Source organism: Cephus cinctus, unplaced genomic scaffold (assembly GCF_000341935.2).
Source record: "Cephus cinctus unplaced genomic scaffold, Ccin1 Ccin1_scaffold0564, whole genome shotgun sequence".
Classification (NCBI taxonomy): domain Eukaryota; kingdom Metazoa; phylum Arthropoda; class Insecta; order Hymenoptera; family Cephidae; genus Cephus; species Cephus cinctus.
This window is the reverse complement of record NW_014333216.1, coordinates 69,859-90,159: the sequence shown is the minus strand read 5'-3', so window position 1 is coordinate 90,159 and position 20,301 is coordinate 69,859. Positions and strand designations below refer to the sequence as shown.

The 20,301-nt window shown below is 36.5% G+C and overlaps 2 protein-coding genes and 2 long non-coding RNA genes across 12 annotated transcripts in view; 1 reads left to right on the top strand and 3 right to left on the bottom strand.

Annotated features, from left to right (window-relative positions):
• Nucleotides 1-564: 564 nt before the first annotated feature.
• Nucleotides 565-6,966, bottom strand: LOC107268519 (RNA exonuclease 1 homolog). Of its 2 annotated transcripts, XR_001537855.2 has the most exons (10): nt 6,555-6,966; nt 4,136-5,982; nt 3,663-4,026; nt 3,458-3,606; nt 2,586-3,050; nt 2,216-2,513; nt 1,873-2,035; nt 1,512-1,771; nt 1,217-1,444; nt 565-1,145 (listed from the first exon to the last, which is right to left on the bottom strand). XR_001537855.2 is itself a non-coding variant. In XM_015741360.2 (9 exons), the coding sequence occupies exons 1-9, from the start codon at nt 6,652-6,654 to the stop codon at nt 1,362-1,364; spliced, it is 3,729 nt and encodes a 1,242-aa protein (XP_015596846.1). In that variant the 5' UTR covers nt 6,655-6,966; the 3' UTR covers nt 565-1,361. The 2 variants fall into 2 exon arrangements, 1 of the variants encoding a protein (XP_015596846.1); XM_015741360.2 differs by having other exon boundaries at nt 565-1,444.
• A 2,897-nt stretch (nt 6,967-9,863) lies between these two features.
• On the bottom strand, nt 9,864-13,266 carry LOC107268518. 3 transcript variants are annotated; one of them, XR_001537853.2, is made up of 3 exons: nt 13,131-13,266; nt 11,907-13,058; nt 9,864-10,085 (listed from the first exon to the last, which is right to left on the bottom strand). It is a non-coding gene; the product is annotated as an uncharacterized LOC107268518 (long non-coding RNA). The 3 variants fall into 3 exon arrangements; XR_003059919.1 differs by having other exon boundaries at nt 9,864-12,607; nt 12,673-13,058; XR_001537852.2 differs by having other exon boundaries at nt 9,864-13,058.
• Nucleotides 13,267-13,451: 185 nt separating this feature from the next.
• The window catches only part of LOC107268515 (acetylgalactosaminyl-O-glycosyl-glycoprotein beta-1,3-N-acetylglucosaminyltransferase), a 17,490-nt gene continuing 10,640 nt past the window's right edge, over nt 13,452-20,301 (top strand). For 4 of the 6 annotated variants that reach the window (XM_015741353.2, XM_025085802.1, XM_015741350.2 and 1 more), the window contains exon 1: nt 13,452-13,809. The gene's annotated coding sequence lies outside the window, so the exon portion shown is untranslated. Of the gene's footprint in view, nt 13,810-16,762; nt 16,901-20,301 lie in introns of those variants that run through there. The other 2 variants (XM_025085800.1, XM_025085801.1) reach the window with 1 other exon arrangement.
• LOC112494482 lies at nt 16,751-19,327 on the bottom strand. The gene is made up of 3 exons (XR_003059920.1): nt 17,589-19,327; nt 17,404-17,500; nt 16,751-16,849 (listed from the first exon to the last, which is right to left on the bottom strand). It is a non-coding gene; the product is annotated as an uncharacterized LOC112494482 (long non-coding RNA).

Below are 20,301 nucleotides of genomic sequence, written 5' to 3'. Positions count from 1 at the left end.
CCAAACAGATTTTCATATGATTTTCTTGATGAATTAATTTCTCTCGATTTGCTCCACTTAGCTCCGCAATTCGATTTTTATTTTATTAAAACCTCTTTAAATAACAAATAAAATTTAATTTTCTCTTAGTTCGATTGTGAACACATCTATGACAGCTGACTACGTTCCAAAATGCAGAATTTAGAGAAAATGAACCAATCGTGCAACGTTTGAGAAAATGAACGTGATTCGTCGTATTATTTATCAAACATTGTATAGTAGCAGCAATTAGGAAATAATAGCAATTTCTTAGGCATTATAAACATATAATTTTTATTTTTTGGCGCTAACTTCGTGGCGGTCTTTCTGGACTATGATTGTTCTCGAAAAGCAAAAATTCTCAAAGATGACGCACAATAAATTTCAATACCGATAAAAGATATATTTTCGGGGGAAGTACATTTAGTTAGTTTCAGATAACTCCGGCAGATGCTAGCTGTTTGTCTAGTTCTTGTACGCGCGCCGTAAATTAAAAAAAAAACCAATAAAATATAACATAATATTCGTAAAATAAAACTAATCAGATAATTTATAATGATCATAATCTTAAGAAAAACAAAACAATAAAAGTTATAAGAATAATGTTCATTTTAATATAAAGGAACCTCTGCACTTCTGTAACGCGCACAACAATGTACTGTACGTGGATTACAAGTAATACACGGTATTCGTTTTATATTTTCCTTCCTTACTTTATTGATATTTAATCAAAAGGAGTTTAAAATCAAACAAGTTTAACTTTATAGATATTTGTAAGCTAAAGTTATTGGTTCAAGTGGATAATCAAGGATTTACGGATAATTCCAGTGAGCAAACAGTCCATAACTTATCTCGTCAGTATTTAATGATCTAAAATATAAATAGGTAACGAAGTACAAAAATATTAATCGAAATATTAAGTGAAATAACATGAGGTCATAATTTCTGACGTTCAGTATTTTTCTCAGCGTCACATAAATCTGTGATCGGCCTTGCGCATTCGCTTTTTCTCTCTGACAAGAATTAAATTGAATTGCGCCCACTTATTATTTCCTCCTATCCATGATTAACTTCTATATGTATAATCTATTCAATTCATTATGAGACGCAAAGTGCGTTAGTTTATCCTGCAAAAATGTTCGTACGACGATAAATTGCATATATTACAATATTTATACATGAAGGCTATATTACATACGGCAGTACAGTCATACAATATTCTACAGCACGTCGTAAGACAAAGTACATAGCAATATGTACGTTGGCGTACTGCTCGATCGGATGATGATTTCGTTTCTGATTATTTTATCAGTTCAAGTTTCCTGCTGAATGAATGGACTCCACTACAATTTCGCTTCTTCTTTTACTTTCCAGAGGACCAATTCCATACATGCCACTGCATCCTCATTACTGTCATGGCCAGCGACTGAAACAATACTTTTAATTAATAATTATCATTGTTTTTCAAAATTAAAGAATGAAAAAACTCTTACTGTCATTTTGAATAATTTTACGAAGATACTCGGAACAAAGATTCCTCAGTGCTCTTTTTTGAGGAAGGCCATTTTTGTGTGGAAACATCACACTGGTATCGACTACCGTGTCGTGTATTAGTTTCAATGCTTTGAAATCACTTTCAAGACTATGACCAACAAGTATTGTTTTTTCGGAAAACATTGTCAAAAGTGTAGCTTGAACATCGCGTAGAGTCGTGGTCACACCCTTCATATTTTCTTCTGTAATCCCTGAGAATCTGAAAAGTCATGGAATAGAAAGTAGTAGTAATTAGAGGATCGTATATGAATATAAGTTAAGAGTACATAATTGACAGGTAGGTAAAGGTTAGGGTCTTACCTTGTATTATGGTCAATAATTGGGTTATCTGGCATAACTAACGTCTCATAAATAACGTGACATTCATCATTTATAACAGTAACTCTTGTCAATTCTAAACCTTGTGTTGTATAACACATCTCACAATCAAGGGCATAAACACCTTGTTCTTCGGCAGGAACATCTTAAACAAAATCGATAAAATGTTAAAGCATATAATGTAATTGATGCTGTCTACAAATCAAATATAATTAACACTAAACCTACCGACAATTTTTTATAAACGTATTTTTGGCTTTAAAACGGTCAAATGACCGCTCGATGGTAGGTTTAGTGTTAAGTAGAACTAAACATTGAAAAATACCTTTTGGCAATGTTTTGACATAACCTCGAAGGTTTTCATAGTCAACGTGATCCCAAACATGTGTCTTCGCATCGCAACAACCAGTTGCTGAACCATATTGTTGGCAACAACTATAGCGACCTTCTCCTCTTATTGTAAATTTTCGTCCCCAGTGATATATACAGTTTTGTTGCTGTACAGCGTGTCCTTGCTTATCCACCATATAAGTTTGTCCACATCGACTACAGAATCTTTCGTTAGGTACCTTCGATAAGATTGCCTGATTACGAGTATTTATAACATACACCTTGGCATGACCCTAAAATATTGTAATGATAAAGATACTTTGTTTGCATGAAAATTGCTTGCAAGAAAAGAAACACTCTTTTACCTTAACACCATCAGGGTGAGGTCTTGGAAATCCATTATCCCTCAATTGTTGCTCACTCATAACCCACTTAGAAAGCACAGTATACAAAGCACTACCTTTGAAATTCATAGTAGCTTTCTTGGATTTAACAACACTCCAGGAACCCTTCGATTTTCCTGCAAGTACAGTTTCGTGCGAAACAATACCACTGGTATAGGATCCAGCACCATCTCCAGAAGATCCTTGGTCTAGCTCCTTCCGTAATCTGTGCGCAGCTAGCATACACGAATTTTTGTAAACGGAAACAGCCTTGCAACGTTCGTGACACCCGAATTCTTCCTGAAGCGCACGCTGGGCTGCATCATCCGCGTTGGTATAAATTTGCACACATATATCCTGCATCAAGTTCACATAGTACTGACGCACATTTAATGGGAATTTCTGCGTTGCTACTTGCAATGGCTCAGGTCGAACCAGTTGGGGTACCTAAAGACACACAAAGTATAGTAAAAAGCGAAATCTTAATAAAAAATTTATTAATAAAATTCAGATTATGCTCTATCAAAAGTTTGAAAGTCGTTTTTAATTAGTTATTTATACGTAGGTATAAATTATAGAATTGGTACAACTGCGCTGCGTAGAGAACAAAGAGGAACCCGTCGAGTTTTTACATCTAAAATAGTTTTACGTCAAAAACAACCCGCAAACGAATTGGAATCATGGCGAGAAGCGAATTAAAAATTTTATGATATTGTTAACCCATTATCAGTTATTGCTCAAGCATATGATTAGATGAAACAAATTTTGGAAGCAGTAACAAAGCAATACTCCGAACTTTTTTTAACACTAACAAAATGTACCGATCTATGGTATGGAACAAAAGCAATACTTACGACTTGAGGAATGTGTGCTACGCGAGATCCTTTGGAAGTTTGAGCTGCCGTTTTTGTGTCTCCTGCCTTAGGAATGTTGGCTGTCGTCACCTTTTTCTTTGCCATAGTAAGTGACATTGCGTAAGGAACATGTGCAATTCTGATTCGACCTAAAAAATAAACGTATTAAAAATCACATATTAACATTTACCAAATCAAAACTTACTGTTCCCATTGAGTTGTGTGTCGTTAGAATTATATTCTACAGGCTGTGCCTTTTTAAATGGAGTCTGTACCGATGTTGCTGCAACATTTGATACTGGACTTGTCTGAGACTCCTTAATGTTCACAACTTTCTCTGCAGCTTTTGTTGCAGCAGCTTCTTTCATTAGTCTCCATCTTTCATACATTCGCTGTTGTGGATTGGGTAGTTTCTTAGGCGGTTGACTCGAAACAACTTGTCGTGTTGTTGTTGTACCTGCAGATGGATGTGCTACTCTCTTACGACCAGAGTCTTCGATCTCCTCCACTTCTCTTTTTGGTGGTTGTTTCACTGTCACTTCCTTTGGATGGTCGGACACTTCATATTCCTGGACACAGAGTATAAATAGAAATAAAGTAACATAATAATAAGAACTTAAAGTGATGGTTTATACACTAAAATTTTCTAAACTCTTTTCCTATGAATCACAGTTCTACCTGGAATATTTTCAAGCACTCTTCCTCGATGTCATCATCTGATTCAGATACCTCAATTATTTCTTCTTCGGAGTAAGAGTGTATACTTCTAATTGGACTGGCAAGAACATCTTCTTCATGGTCACTACTTCTTTCACTGCTATCTTCTTTTTGTTTCTTACTAGATTTCTTCTCAGAAGTGCTTGAAGTACGACTGGGTCGTGAATGCTTCTCTGAAGAATGAGTATCCTTTTTGGAACTACTAATGCTTGACTTGTTTCTCTCAAGATCACGACTAGAGGACTTATGATGATGCCTACTGTTACATTCTTTTGAATTAGAAGACTTGTGTCTGCTTGATTTCGAACTGTCCTTACTACTGCGTGAGCTTTCCTTGCTACTACGAGAACTCTTACTTTTGTTTCTGTCGTCCTTACTTGAGGATGACGAACGATGTCTGCCGCTAGTACTGGAGCTGTACTTACTATGCTTATCCTTAATGGATTTACTCGATCCGTTACTGCTCTTCCTGTCCTTGTCACGATCCTTACTACTACTATTAATACTATTACCATGTCGGTGATCTTTTTTTTCCTTATCTGATTCTTTTCTCGAATCATCCTTCGTCGACCTCTTCTTTTCAGATCTACCCTTATGTTTATTATCCTTATCGGGTCCCGTAAGGGCACTGGATTTCGAGCTACGGGAATCCTTAGTTGATTTGTCAGGAGCATCTCTATTGTCGATCTTATCTGTGACCTGGGTATTTGATTTATAACTATGCTGATTACCATTCCTTGATTCAGTTATATCGCTATCGTTAGGTTGTGCCTTAGTGCAGACTATATTCTCTTTCTCCTTCTCTTCCTGGTGATTCGCATTGTCCTTACTATTAGCTCCTAGTTTATATGTTTCTTTGGTTAGAATCTCAACATCTTCCTCGGGCATCTCATCGTCCGAGAATTTTGGTTCCAGGTCCAGATTATATTCGTGTGAGTCCTCGCTTGCTACGGTATTAATGGTTGGCTTCTCGGACGTCAGAATGTCTGCGATCATGTCGAATTCCAAGGCGAAGTCATCGAGAGCGGTTTCGTCGAGGTGCTGAACGGTTTTTAAAGGAGCTTTCAATTTTTTTGGGACATACTCTTCCCGTCTTTTCTTTGACTTTGGATAATAACCTTCCTTAATCTTTGACATATAATCATTCGAATTGCTGTCCTCGTAGGAGTTTGATGATGACGAATCCGATTTGATTGTTGGTACATAACTCTGAGTCATAGGTGTTTCAGTGCTGGTACTGACAATGGCTGTAGGCTTGTATGTTACTTCTTCGACTTTAACACTGGAATATCCAGGAGTTGATGAGCTGTCCTGAGTAGCTGAAGGATTTCGTAAGAAACCAAGCCAAGGTTTCATGCCTTCTGGAGATGCTTTACGTTTCACTGCCACTTTACTATCTCTAGTAGGCATATATGAGGCCACTGGAATGTGACGCTTTTTCAACTCTGCTATGGGTGTAGGGTTGTATACACATGGTGCTGGTTTTGTTACAGGAGGTTGGACAATAGCATCTGTGCTGACAATATTGCTTGCAGTACTTTCCACGGCAGCAGATGTTACCGATGTCAACGCCCCACCACCCAGTGATGGTTTTAGCTCTTCTACTACTTGGGACACAATATTATCAGATATCTTATGCGAATCTGTAACTTCCTGATGGGCAAGAACTTTCTTCACAGCTTCAGATACCAATTTCTGTAGCATGTCAGAGTTGGAAGGTGCCACGGAGGTGGTTCCTCCAGAATCCCCAGATGCCACTGCCTGGCCTGTTGTCGTCCCAACCGCCACTGCCGCATTTGCTGCATCTTCTGTAACAATGATTTATTGAGTCTTCTACAATACAGCATATTTTATGTTTATAAGATAATTTAATTTTTTTAGCCTCATAAATTATTATACATATCTATACCAATGTATTGTACACATTGAACTCAATATCCTGTGATAAAAAGAAACTATGACATAATTATTATCTAATATTTATATTACCCAAAGTTAAAACTAATTCTTACATAAAAGGTAATACATAGTAAGCTCTACTACTTCAATATCAAAATGGAAAAATAAGTTGTTTACTAACAACTGTAACACAATATACAACAATAAAACAAAACAGTTCATTTATCACACTCCAGTGACTACCAATTGACACATCAAAGGCTAATGGAACTCCAAAATAATTTGTACTCATATATCAGTATCAAATATATCCAACACATTCCTCCACGTGACTTTTAATACTTGAAAAGTAAAACACAAGAAATAATCATCGTTTATATACAAAAATCATGATCTGCCGAATCTTTTGTTCTCGAATGTGAGGTTACTAGGGAGAATAATTGAATCGATATTCGAAAAAGTCATAAAAAGGAAGAATTACCTCGTCGTGGATGTTTAAAGTGGCAGTAGGGTCTTTCGCAAAAACCGTTGTCGTAAAACGGACAATTTATCGTTTTAAAGTAACCAGTCGATGGAAGCATAACTAGTTCATCGCACTTCCTCTCTTTGTACACCCCATTATATTAACGTAAACGATGGGTTCTCCAAACCGAAAGCGTTTTTTTTTTCTGACAATTCATGTGTGGAATCTTCCACGCTGCATAATGAATCTCCCGCGCTATCGTGTCGTCAGGAACATTTATTATCGCAAGCGCGAATTTTAACGTTTACGAATGAGATGAAAAAAACTACTCTTTTGAGACAATCCTCCTGATTTTGAGGTTACATTCACTTTCTATGTCTATTCCACTTGATGCCTTGTTCGGCTACTCTTCTTGCTTCGCCAATCAACGTTCAACAATTTTCGAGTAGATTATGCAACTAGCGACATCTACTGATCAAAGACGTAAACGGATTTTGTAAATGAACGCTGTCGATCATTACACTAACTTTAGATTAATTTACACAAATAATTTGAAAATCCAATTGAATTTTTCTATTAAATTCGTTCGTCATGACCTAATAACATAGCTTAAATAACCTTTAATATTAGCACTTAGGTACTGTAACAGAAAAATCGTTAGCAAACGTATCGAATTTTCAGTTAGTCAAAAATCTAAGTAATTATCCTTCTTACATTTAATTAATCTTACACATATGATATGCTGCCTTCAAAAAAAATGCAGTCACAAGTTATTTACCATTTACTCTGTTCCCTTATCTAGCAAAGCATAAGCCAGCACGTTCCTCGCTGAATAAAACGCTTCCTGTGAAAAAAAGACTGACAAAATTTCTTCATTAAATTGAGAAAAGTTCAGTGAGTAATTTTCTTTTGAGTCTCTATAAGACTCAGCCAGTGACTCTCTTTTAACTGCCTCCACCGCTTTACAAAATACATACGGCTGAGTACCACTGTTTTTTATGTGATTCCAGTAAGCATAGAATTTAAGGCAGTGACTCTCAAACTCACGATCAATCGTAGTTGCAGCTGCTGTAAAGAATTAAAGCTTAAAACACTCAAAATCACATACAAACCCCCTTTCAGTAAATGTACATCGACTATATACACTTTTATCCTTTGAACTCGTGCTAATAAAATTGCCGTTTTATATTAAAAAAAATTAAAATGTAGTTTTAACCAAAATTATCCTTTGCAATTGAGAATCTCGTTATGTGCGTTAACTCATGTGCAAGAATACGTGCATGTGTCAGTGCCAGGTTGATCTAGACCTCTTGTTTATAATTATACTAGCAGTAAACTGTACATAACCTCTATATATAGAAAATAGTATAAAAATAGAATCATCTAATCACGGGGCACAGTTGAGTTTTGCATTAAATGCACGTTTGCGCACATGTGTTTATATATATTTTTATTACATACGGTAAACATGCTTTTGCAGAATCGGTTTATTGTCAACGTCATTGTCAATGTCACTAACAACATAGTCTATTTAATCCTCTAACGTTACACTCATATCGTTGTTTCGTGACACTGATAACAGCATGCGTCATGTTCATATGACAAGTAGTGACACTTCCAGCGATTAAATCGGTCATCTATATGTACAATTAGAGAAATTCGTGTATTTTGTACATAAATAGAGTCATAGGTGTAGAAATAAAGTAGAAACTTGATTACCGTACGTGATTGTTATTCGGAAATGATTGTCGCTGATTGTGAGCTGGGAAATCACAATAAAAAAAAAGATCGCGTGACGACGCGCGTTAACGCATGTTCACACGCACGTTCACTCTCAGCGTTGTATATCCGGTTTAATTTTTGCCCAAAATTATGAAAATCTTGATAGACGATTTGATCTCAAGCGGTTGAATTTTTAAAGAATTTTTAAAATACGAAAAGAAATGTCCCGTCACGTTGAAACGATTAAATTAGATTTTTGTCGTACAAGCGATTCTTTTGTCATCACATTGCAGTTGGTACCTATACCCACATATGTATCCAAGTGCACCCTCAAACCTTGAATAAAATACATATATGACGCAGACAATGCACTCCCCCCTAATGACATATGCGGCGCTTGGGGTGAATGAGGGCTGTATGCAGTTTCGCCAGTTGCGAATTCACATTGAACAAAATGCCGGACAATGTCGTTACCAATAGTTTAATCGAAATGTACCTGCGTTACTTCTTAGAGGCAAAAGACTGACACACCCTTGGGGAATTAAAATAACGTATGGTGAGTTTATTCACGTACTGCGTACTTCAGGACTATACGTACTGAACTTCCACTTCCGCCCAGATGGCCTTAGAAATTCTTCAAGGTGCGTTCACAATAGGTACCACTAGGTTGGTACGCACGTGAAACCTAGGTAGTAAACTGGTATTAGTATGTGGATATTGAACCGACCTCCTTTAATACAGAATCGATAACCCGTTTATTCGTAATACATTTCGCAGAACGATCGTTTATGGAGTCCCTAAAAAAGAATCCAATATCTGTCGATTTTTTCTTTGGTTTCAATTGCTCGTCCAATCAAGAGAAGCAAAGTACCGGTACAGCAAATAAAATAATTTTCAATGGCCCATTCGTCCTGTTAATACAAAGCACGAGGTAATGGATAGCAAATGATTGATGGGAACGTAACGTAAAGTTTTTATTACTTTTATTCCAAATATTCTCTGCTTTCTGTGGTATGTCATTTCATAGTCATTGTAATTATACAGTCTAAGAAAAAGATGTGGGTCGCACGTTTCTAATGTCTCTCGTATCGCGATCGTTAAACGTTGGGGATATTCGTGACCTGAGATTCAAATTTATCCCTTTGAGTAACCCTTCCGCGGTTTTTGTGAACACGCACAGGGTGTTTCAGTGGGAGTGAAAGTGTTTTTTTAATACATTAAATCGTAATAACGTATTTCATTATGAGTCAGATACGTTGACGTAGAACGCGGTGCGGGTGTTGTATTTATTATTAAAAAAAAAATCATATGTGAATATGCGTTTGTCGATCGTAAGTGTAAAGACAAATTTGAATTTCTCAAAAAAGGTAATTCAATAAATACTCATATTAATTTTACAATAAATGAGTCTCCTTACTGTGCCACACAGTACAATTTACTTCGTCAACTATATTTTTAATTTTGCTACTTTCTCGGTGATAAATAATTTAGGCTGGATGGAACGTTGAATTGATGATACACTGGTTACACATAATACCTGTTAAAATAATAATAAACTACATTGAAATAGAACATGATCGTCATATATGATGTAACAGTGAAAAATATAATTCGAAATATTTTTTATTTGTATACAGAGTATTGATAAAATGTATTATAAAATTTCATCCCTTATGTACATCCCTGAAATACATCCCTTTTGATATTTTCAGCGTTACGTGATGCACGCGAAAACCGAGATAAGAGATAATAAATTAGTCTTCTTGAATTTGTGATAAGGGATAACGCACACAATGTACCTTATCATGAGATCTGAGCGGCATCTTTCTGAAAAATGGTTTTGTCAATGTCTTCGCAGTTTTCACCAAACATTTATTTATTGTACGTTCGTGTAATTTAAAATTATTTTATTATTATTATTTCCTTTCCTCGTCTTTTATAGAGTTTTATTATTTCATTATTAGTGTTCTGATCTTTTTTTTTGGAATTCAGAGATTATTATTGTTACTAGGAGTCACGTGAAGTATGATTACACGGTTGGAAAGTCAAGTAAGAAATGAGAACGTTTCGAGAATCCAAAATAAAATTGAGAGAAAGATTTATAGACTGGAGATAACTGGGATGTTCCAGTGGGAAAGTAACTACATTTAGAAGCAGAAATTTCGAAGATGCTCGAGATCGATACATGATTAAATTTTTAACGATTTTCGATATTCAACCAAATTTGAGTTCACGATCGTATTCGATTATAACTATAGTTTTTAGCAATTCTCTGAAGTAATTTTGAAGTTTTTACCTCAAATTTGCGAATAGTGGCCTCAAAAATCGTTAAGTGAACTTTGACCTTTGTAACATTGTTGGGAATTTTAATAGAAATACTAAAGTCTATACTATATGTACTATAGGCATGCCGCAGAGTAAAGTTTAAATGCTCGGACTTATTAATCGATGATTAAAAGGTCAGTGTCGATTAAGTAATTAATTTCTTTATCGATTAGTATATCTATACACAAATACATCGACTAATGATTACGCAATTATACTTTATTTCATCAAGATCTATTTGTCACATAAATATATATATGTATATTGTTTGGTTATGTTCACTATTTTTACCAATTCGAAATGTCGCCACTTTCGCATCGCAATCTTGTCGTTGTAGATTCCCCTTGAAGCTTTGCATAAACGTAAGAACACCTTATCGGAAAAAGTAACTGAATCTTATTTGTTACAAGAATAATGGATGTTTTTGAAATCGAGTTTGAGAGACAATAATAGTCTTTTTTGCCATTATCAATTTTTCCAGAAATTACTCCTCAACGTTGAAAAACTTTTTCAAACTCGTGACAAACTTTTTGATACAGTGCTAAACTTTAACCTAAACAGGTACGAAAGTTCGTTACGTTACTAATTAGCGTATGTACATTTTGAATCCAATTAACGATTAGCGACTGTTTAACGAAATATCACAAGACAAACTTGACGTCAGAAACGAAATCGGTAACTGAGTAAGATATATCGGTTGATTTAATTTTCAGGACAATAAAAACCGTTTTTTTAAACTTCAACACAACTATACATATATTATAATAATTTATAAGTATTCGATTATCGTGAAACAAAAGAATGGATTTTATCATTATTCCATAAATACAGTGTATCAAAGAAAGTTCGAGGTTTCACTTAAAACTTAAAGCAGCAAAATCTCATTAAACGATTACGTGTTCAAGATGGCGGATTTATCTTCACGAGCAAGAGAGCCGCTATCCAATAGCATTCAATTCAATTAAACTTTCGACTTTAGTAGTTTTTCACAGTCTTAAGAATTAGTATACAACAAGGATAAAAACAAGTAAAGTATCTTTGTATACATATTTCTAATTAACCGTAAAACGGTAAGACAGCATTTTTTATGACGTCTAAATTAAAATATATCTGGCGTCGGCGATGACGTCATCACATGGTTCCAAGATTAAATTTATAATTTACTTCCCCTTTGAAACTTCTTAATTAAATATAAAAGTGGCTACGCACAATTTATGTAGATCAATGATGAATCTGTATTACGTATTGTTGCCTGATATCAAGATGCACGTGGATACGAACTATTGAATACGTATGGGCTATTCTCACGTAATACAGACTTACTCGTTATTAGTATGCACGGCCCCTCGAAGTATAGTACGTGCTAGTACACAGTAAGTACTTGTGGATCCGCCGTATTGTTATAGCTCCTCTTGTCTGAGACAGTAAGGATCTCCTTTTACCTTTGTCACTCTGTCAAGCATCTGGGTGTCTGGTATACCGAAACTTCTAGCAGATCGCCTCTTCCTTCACTCCGCCATTTCTGATAGTGTGCGTCAGATTTGATACATACAATACACAATGGTCGATATAAAAAGAAAAAAGTGGCTTAGATAAAAGTATAAGAGTAGATGGAGCTATGGAATTATTTTCGTACAAAAAAAACTGTCAGATCCCAAATTCAACTTAATGCCAATAGCGAAAGTGAGGGGAGCCATAATTAATTGAATGATTTATCAGTGAAAAATGATCGAATCAGTATGAGCACAGTTGAGAGGAGAAAAAGGTACCTTTTATTGCTTTTACCTAATTCGTCTGTTTCTTTAGGCTACTCCTATAAGTCCCTCAAGATGGCACTCGAGACGTTTGCAGAAGAACTTTGGGAAGGATCCCTAATGTCTAGGGTGGAGAATAATACTGTTCGGAGACGATCCTGAGGTTACTGACGGTGGTGGAAGTGGAGGTGGTGGCAGTGAAGGTGGTGATTCTCATGGTATGAATAATTGCAAAGTCCGTGACCTAGCACACTCTTATTCCCATCCATTCTAAAAGTAGGTAAAAGAGTAAAAAGAACTGGTATCTACACTGTGTGTACGATCGAAACATTTACATATGTGCTAGAATAAATAACTGGTAGTCATAGAGGAGGTCAAAGGTGATACTTAAGAGTACAGTAAAGCCTCTCTATTATTCCACTCTCTAATTGTCCAACCCTTGTTATAATCCAAAGTTGGCCTCCAGTTTAGTCCACAGGAACTGCCAATCGTTGTCATATGGCATTGAGACTTGAATAGCGAAGTCCTCAAATCCAGACTATGACTTAATAAATAGGTTTTACTATAAAGTCCGTATATGGTGAATACGAAGTGTATTGCCGCAACGTTTCCAAAAACAATTTTCGTTACTTGGATTATATTGTTGGCGAATCGACGGGGACGCCTATGACGTCACCGTCGGTATACTTATTACTCATTTTGACACAGTGTCAAAATGTGCCTGAAAGAATGAATAAGATTCTTAGTGCCAGTTGGATAACGATCTGAGAAAAATGAGAGCATTGTAGGTTACCTAGGAGATATCAATGGCTTGTCGAAATTTTGTAATTCTACATTTCATATTGATCAACTAAAAGCAAAAGGATTTGATCCGGTCGATTCATAGTATGTATGTACGTACAATAAAAGAATAACCATCAATCTCGATATAACAAAATGTCCTCTCAGTTGTCATGACGCCAATCCAATTCTCATTCCATTCTGGCGAGAGCAATCCACTGCCAACTCTCCGGCGACTGCTAGCAACTGGCAAACCAACATCATAGGCCGTTCGGATTGGCTCGAGGTCACCGTGGCTGTCGCCCGCGTGCGGAGCGCCGTGTGGCGGCGCGCCGCTTCAGTCGACGCCGGTCTGTCCTACGGTGAGTGTCGTGGAGGGTAGAGTCTCCAAGGAAATTTTTTGATCCCGATGACGTTCGCGTGCCGCGTGTTGTGATTCGGCATGCTCTGTTTGAAGCGCGTGTAAAAGATGTAATAATAATAGCCCGTAAACATTACCCAGCATTCAGTATGCTGCTGTGCCAGACGACGCGGGTAAACTGAAGCGCGCGTTTCCGGATGGTTCGCAGACTCTGAGATTTTATGAACAACGCGGTAGACCTCCTCGTGGGCAGCCGGTGCAATCGATAAGCAGAGACGCAGCATCCAGTCCTTGGTTACGCCCGTCAGAGCAAAACCAAACGGAACAGCAGGTAATTGCCAGATTTATATTCGCGGTATGTGGCACAGTCAAGCTCCGGCCATACCAATGCAGATGTCGTTGCTCTGATTCGTAACCGTCACCCTGTAGATTCGAGAACCCAGCGTGCTCGAACATTCCCCGTTGCTTTTGATACCTACGAGGTCACGAACAGGATGATTTTTCTCTTTTTAGGGTTAGACCCGATCCTGTTTGGTTGACCTTGTCGGGGAGTGGCACAAAGGGGTAGGGCAAAACTCGTTCTGGACGTGACATCCGATAGAAGGAGTGTATCTTGTGTGGGAATGAGAGAGAAAGTAGGCGCCTAATGGAATCACGTCAATTTTCGGTCATAGTAACGTTGCGCTAGCGTTCCTGACTTTTTTTTAAATTTATATGAACTTTGTCGCAATTAACACAGTTTTTTTTTGGAATTTTGTTTTTCCTCAGATTGTTTTCTTAAAATTTTACATAAGATTAACGCGCTCGTACGTTTATGTGTGTGTACTCAATGTTATTAATCTTTAATGCTACTCACGCGTCGCTCAAAATTTTTTATTCAGTTTCAGAACTGAAAGTAACAAATGATTGTTACTCGTCTGTCACACTCGTATCATATGTTATTCTAAATTTTTGTTCTTTCACATTTTCAAATACCCACTTTCTACAATATACGAAATTATCAGTCTAGTTTTTGACAAGGCTAAAGGGTAACCACGACTGTTATCAAATTATTAGGCTAGGTTACACGTAATAATAGCAAAAATTTAATCCGTATCATTTCAATGTGCATGTTTTACTGCAGGTTTTGATGTTTCTCGCCTATAAGGGACACCTTACGTAAACAAATTATATGTAACAGGATAGCTGAAATGTAGTTTAATTAATGGTAAAAAGCGTGCTGCTTATACTATAGTCAATTGGAGCGAGAAAAACAAATTTGGATCAAATCGTGATGTGACATACAATTTATTGCGCAACATGTTTTAACAACGTAGGTATCTTTTCGGCAGTAGAATAATTTTACTTTTTTTTCAGTATCAGATTAGGGGAGTTCAATTCTATGTTAACAGTATTCCTTTTGTACTACCTGTTTCGTATGCGGAACTATGTAGCTGCTAGCGGTACTTTCTCAAGTTTCACGAGTCATTGTCTGTCTGAAAGAAATAATTATACAATTTGTGCTATAGGAAATTTCAGTGCCTTAGCTACTGTAATAATATGAAGGAATTCTGCAAAGGTGCAATAAAGTTAGATATTGCGAGCTCCCCTTTCAAACTGAACTTTGTTATATTCTATTTATGGTAATACATAGCGTAATAATAATGGACGTTACTTCGTGAGTGCGTCTTAAATGTATTTGATTAGTCCTTTGAAAAATATTTAACAGAGGGTCGTAAGTTTATAATGCAATTTTTAAGAGATAACCGTAAGTTAGAAGAGACTAATAGAGCTTTTTTTAAATAAATAAAATGTATAATCATCATTCGATTGATGATAATGGCGGCTGTTCTTCAATGTTCTAGGTTATTATTATTAAAGCGAAATAATCCCGTCATGTTAATTTATTCCTTGTTCAGCGACGTGGTTATCACGCTCGGTGAATTCTTGATTTTTACGTTTTAATTATTTGGTCAATATGGGAATCGTATTTCGCATTTCTTATAATTACCTGAATATCGTAACTCGAACAACTATAAACTTCGATAATTGGACTTCGAATAGTTTCGAGTTCCTAAATAAATAAATACAAGGTTTTCGTCTCACAATACTTGATCAGAGTTATTTGCCTGATAATTATTATGCAGAGTCGTCATTTGCCAGAACCTGGCTGCTGCCCGAACGCCACTTGTGTTCCTGTTGCTTGCGGCAGCTGTCAATATGGTAGAGACCTACGTTTCTGTGGGACTACTGGGATCTGACATTCGTGACCGTGACATCTGGTGGCAGAAAATAGAAGTATCGGGAGGATAGATTTTTTATGCGTTTGACAAGATTTGACATGTGATGCATAATGGACCTGAAGAACAATGTACTCTATTTGATTTCGTTTGTAAGAGATTTCCGCTTTAAATTACAAGTACTGGCCGCTCTGCCGTCGTAAGCAATAGGAACACAAGCTGGGGTTCAGGTAGTGGCTGTTTCTGGCGAAAATCTGCTTATCCTCCTTCGTGGGCTTCCAGCTGTCCGGATGGCTCGGTTCCGGTGAGGTGGTCGTGACGTATGAAATATTTGTATACGAAAATATTAACTTAATGTTCCCTAATGCCTATGACCCTGGAGCTCCTGGCCGGTTGCGTAACATTTTATTGGAAAAAAGGACGTAAATGCGTCCCGAAATTGAAAAACGGAAGTAACCAATACGGGACCTTTGTGACGTCCAAAAATAACGTCACAATACATATATATGCCTAACCTATAATAATAATAATAATAATCAAAGTAATATCTCTCTCTTTCTCACTCTTTGGAGCTTTACGGTGAATTTCGAGTAAGCTAGACTTTCATCCAGTAAAGCAGTCAAGATTAAGTACACTGTTGATACGTCAATCAAATAATACGTATATACGTATAATAATAATCAAATAATACGGAAATAGTAAATAAGTCGAGCATTTCTTCTCGTACTGCACGTTGAATCTTGAACTCTGCGCTGCGCCATCTCTTGGCGACACCACGAAATAGAGTCTCTAGGATACATCGAGTGAACGTCACCCTATCTGCTGTTACATAGATTTATACGAAAATAGCATGAAGATTATTTTGGGAAATCGCGTAACCACAAATGCGAACTATTATTATCAGTGGACGTGATAACTAGCAATAAAATAATACTTTGACTCTTGTGATATTCCGTACGTCATTGGCCTTTCGTCCTTCTACTCCCCTACTACGTGCGAGTCAATAGCGTCACGAGGTCTTACCGACTTTGTTCCGTTTAGTTGGAGACTTGCCGCTGTCATTAAGGTGAATGTTTCATTTGGCACTTGAATAAACTACGGTTGAAGGACGCGCATAGGTTATGTTCATCGCATCTGCAACACATCCCAGGCCTGCATAGAGAAATATGAATTCTACGAAACCGTCATCAGAGATTATACATGGTGTGTATGTATGTATATATATATCATTAACGTATTTTAGTTTTTCAAACAAAATTCCATTTTTGTTAATGGCTCGAGCTAATGAATTTTTTGACTTGCGTCGTGCAGACGCCACTTACTAGTATGAATATCCATTATCTAACTCAAAAATTGTATAGCTACAATTCCGCCCGAATGACATTATACATAATACATAACCTCGATCAAATTTTCACTAATAATTTATAATATCAAGTGTCTTGAACTCGCGTCATACACACACACAATAACGTAAAAGTGCGTTTACACCGAATGTGTTATATTACTCTTAATGTATCCCCGAACTTATTGTCACAGCTGCGAGGCTACTCGAGAAGTCATTGAGCTCTCATGGACTATTTACCTACTAATTATTTGCCACGTGTAGACATACGTTATACAATAAAATCATATAAGGCACTTAAAGCTTTCTGTACATTAATCATTTTTTATTGTAGTCGCACGTAATCCTTTTGTGTGCTTACCTGCAGTTTTTTTTATTCCGAATTAATACCGTGTCCGATATATCGCGTACAAATCATAGGCGGAGAAGCGTATTGCGAAAGTAATTGCACTTTAGATCTTTATCGAGGAAACAGAGTAATAATGAAGATTTAAAAAAGAACTCGATTTATTATCCTTGGAAAAAATCGCAAAATATTCACTATACCTACTACCGTATATACTGGCAGCTTTACTCGCGTTACGCGTGACGTCTGTGATCGACGATTGTTAACGGAATCACATGGCGCGAAAGGTTCATCGCCCGTCGTGCACTGATCGTACAAAGCAGCTTGATGAACGAGCGCATTAGAGACCAACGAACAGATTAAGTCATACCAGCTGGGTTCGAATAATTTTCATACGAATAAACAGTGCTTTGTAAAATATTAATTTTTCAGCTAACCTGATGATTTTTTTGACGATAGAGATGAGGAGGGGGGTATATTAAAATTTGAAAAAAAAATTTTTTCAATTTCATACACGAAATTATCGATTATTTTTATTTATTTATTTTTTATTCGTCTACAATGTTTGTCCCTATATACACTTTGAAGTAAGCGTTTCTATTGATAGGAATAGTCTGAGTTAATTACGAGGAAAAAATCGCTGGAAAAATTTTTTTTGCGGAAATGTTCTATCGGTGGTAGATAAGTTGAATATAATACATATATGTATTGACGAATATAATGATTTTTAGAAAATACTGATCGATATTCACTTCAGTATACTTAGGTTGGTTGATGGACGCCATGATTATGCAATATTCAAATATGATGTAAGAGACTCTATCCTTGATAACAAAAAACTTATCAGTCACTGTTCGTCGAACTTTTTGAATTCTCCCGCCCTTTTGTTAGGGACGGTCTATTCAATTCTTTGAACTATATTATTCAATTCGACCGGAGGAATGAAAATATTTTTTAAGGTACACTGTCTAAACTTTGCATAAATATGGCTACACACGCGTTATAATCAGATTAATAATTTTTTCTAAGATAATTTAATAAACCTGTCAGATATTTAATTAGAGTTTATCGTTACGCTTATTAATTTTAATGCCAATAGAAAACTCATCGACAACCATTCGGTAGGTTAATTTTCCTTTTATTGCACTTATCACCATAAATTTTGTCCGGCCATTAAATGTCTAGTTGGACGCGAATATTCACAGTGTGTAAAATAATTTTTTGCGGCTAAAACGTCACTTATGTCACGCTGATTGGTTGTGTCTCTCTGTACCTTGTATTCGCAATATGCACATCCACGTTTATCTTGACGTACGATGCACGTACGTGTTCTCCGAAATGACGTAACGTCGGTCGTCGAAATTTTAAGTTGTTATCGTATGACGTCAGTAGCGTCAAATAAAGTTAATCAACAAATTAATTTGCTATCGTAAGATAATTCGCTAATTGACTCAAATACTCCTTACTCTTAGTTCCTACCCAACAGGGTTCGTCGTTCCTTTAAATAAATTCAAACAGTTTTGCTGAGGTAGATGTCAATTACTCGTAGTTTTACCTTTCTCGTGGTATTACTTAATTTTTTTGCCACCTGACAACTTCCAATTAATAATATTCGCGAATGCGTCATCCTTAATAAGTATCATCCGTAACGTTGTCGTCTCGTATCCAATTGCTAGACTCATCAGTACTGCTAATTGACGTCGTTACAATAGATGGCAGCAGTGACGCGTCTTTAGTTACATTATTAAATTTCAAGATTCGGTCGGGCTACGACGTTAAAGGTCGTCGCATTAATTAACCTGCAATAGTCGGGTAATTAAAATAAAAATTGAAATTGTATCAAATTTTTCCAAAATTATAATTAATACGTTTAATCAAATATATCAAGTCGTTCGTTTGACCAACAACGTGAGTCTTTATTTTGACTCGATCTCGGATATGTTAAGCCCAGTTTACACGAGCCAAATAAAAAAATGGCTCGCGTTATACATGCAGGATACTCAGACACATAGAAACAGGACATGGCACGTTTTACATTTTACGTTCGCGTTTTACCATATTTCACTTTTATTTTCGTTCTCCTCGTTTTCTCGTTCTGTATTATAAACCTCCTTGGCATTTACGTCACGCCCACGCGTCACGCTATGCATTCGGATGGACAAGAAGGTCTCTTTCTTCCAGCCTAATGTTTCTGGCACCTGTTGCACCCTCGCCGCCCCTACTGCTCTTTACAAAAGTACCTTCAGACAGTGTATGTATGTACAATGCATCGTCAAGCTGACGTACGTTAATATTAACGTATAACAATATTTTCAAACTCAAGTATGTATTTTACTCCTTTTCTCCACTTGGTCATTCTGCGTATTCAATGTATTTTTTTACGCTTGTTCGACAATTCCAGTGCGAAAATCATGTACATGCATATGCAAAAGCACGTTGAACTTTGGACAAACTACGTATACATATACCAGGTTAACCAACCCAAACGCACCACCTCAACATGGTTTTACCATAAGACTCAAATGAGCTCGCTAATTTCAGGTGGTAAGTTTCTACTGAATAACTCTGTATATGTATATGTATACATATGTATATATAAGTTTCCCAAAGAGATACTTTGGGGACACGAAAAATCAAGGGGCGTTCACAATAGCAAGCTAATGTTTTCTTTTAAACTATTACTACTACCTTGGGACATCACAGCATTGGAGTTCTGAGCTAATCTAACTTAACGAAACAATTCTAAGCCCATCACAAATACTGAATGCCTAACATTGAAAAAAATATAAATCAATTTTATAGTTTTCAAAACCTTCATTACGCTGAAAATTCTTTAAAGACGGTCCCCAAAACAGCCACTTGTTCTCAAAATAGCGACTTCGTAAATGAAATCGTCCCCAAATTACCCCCCCC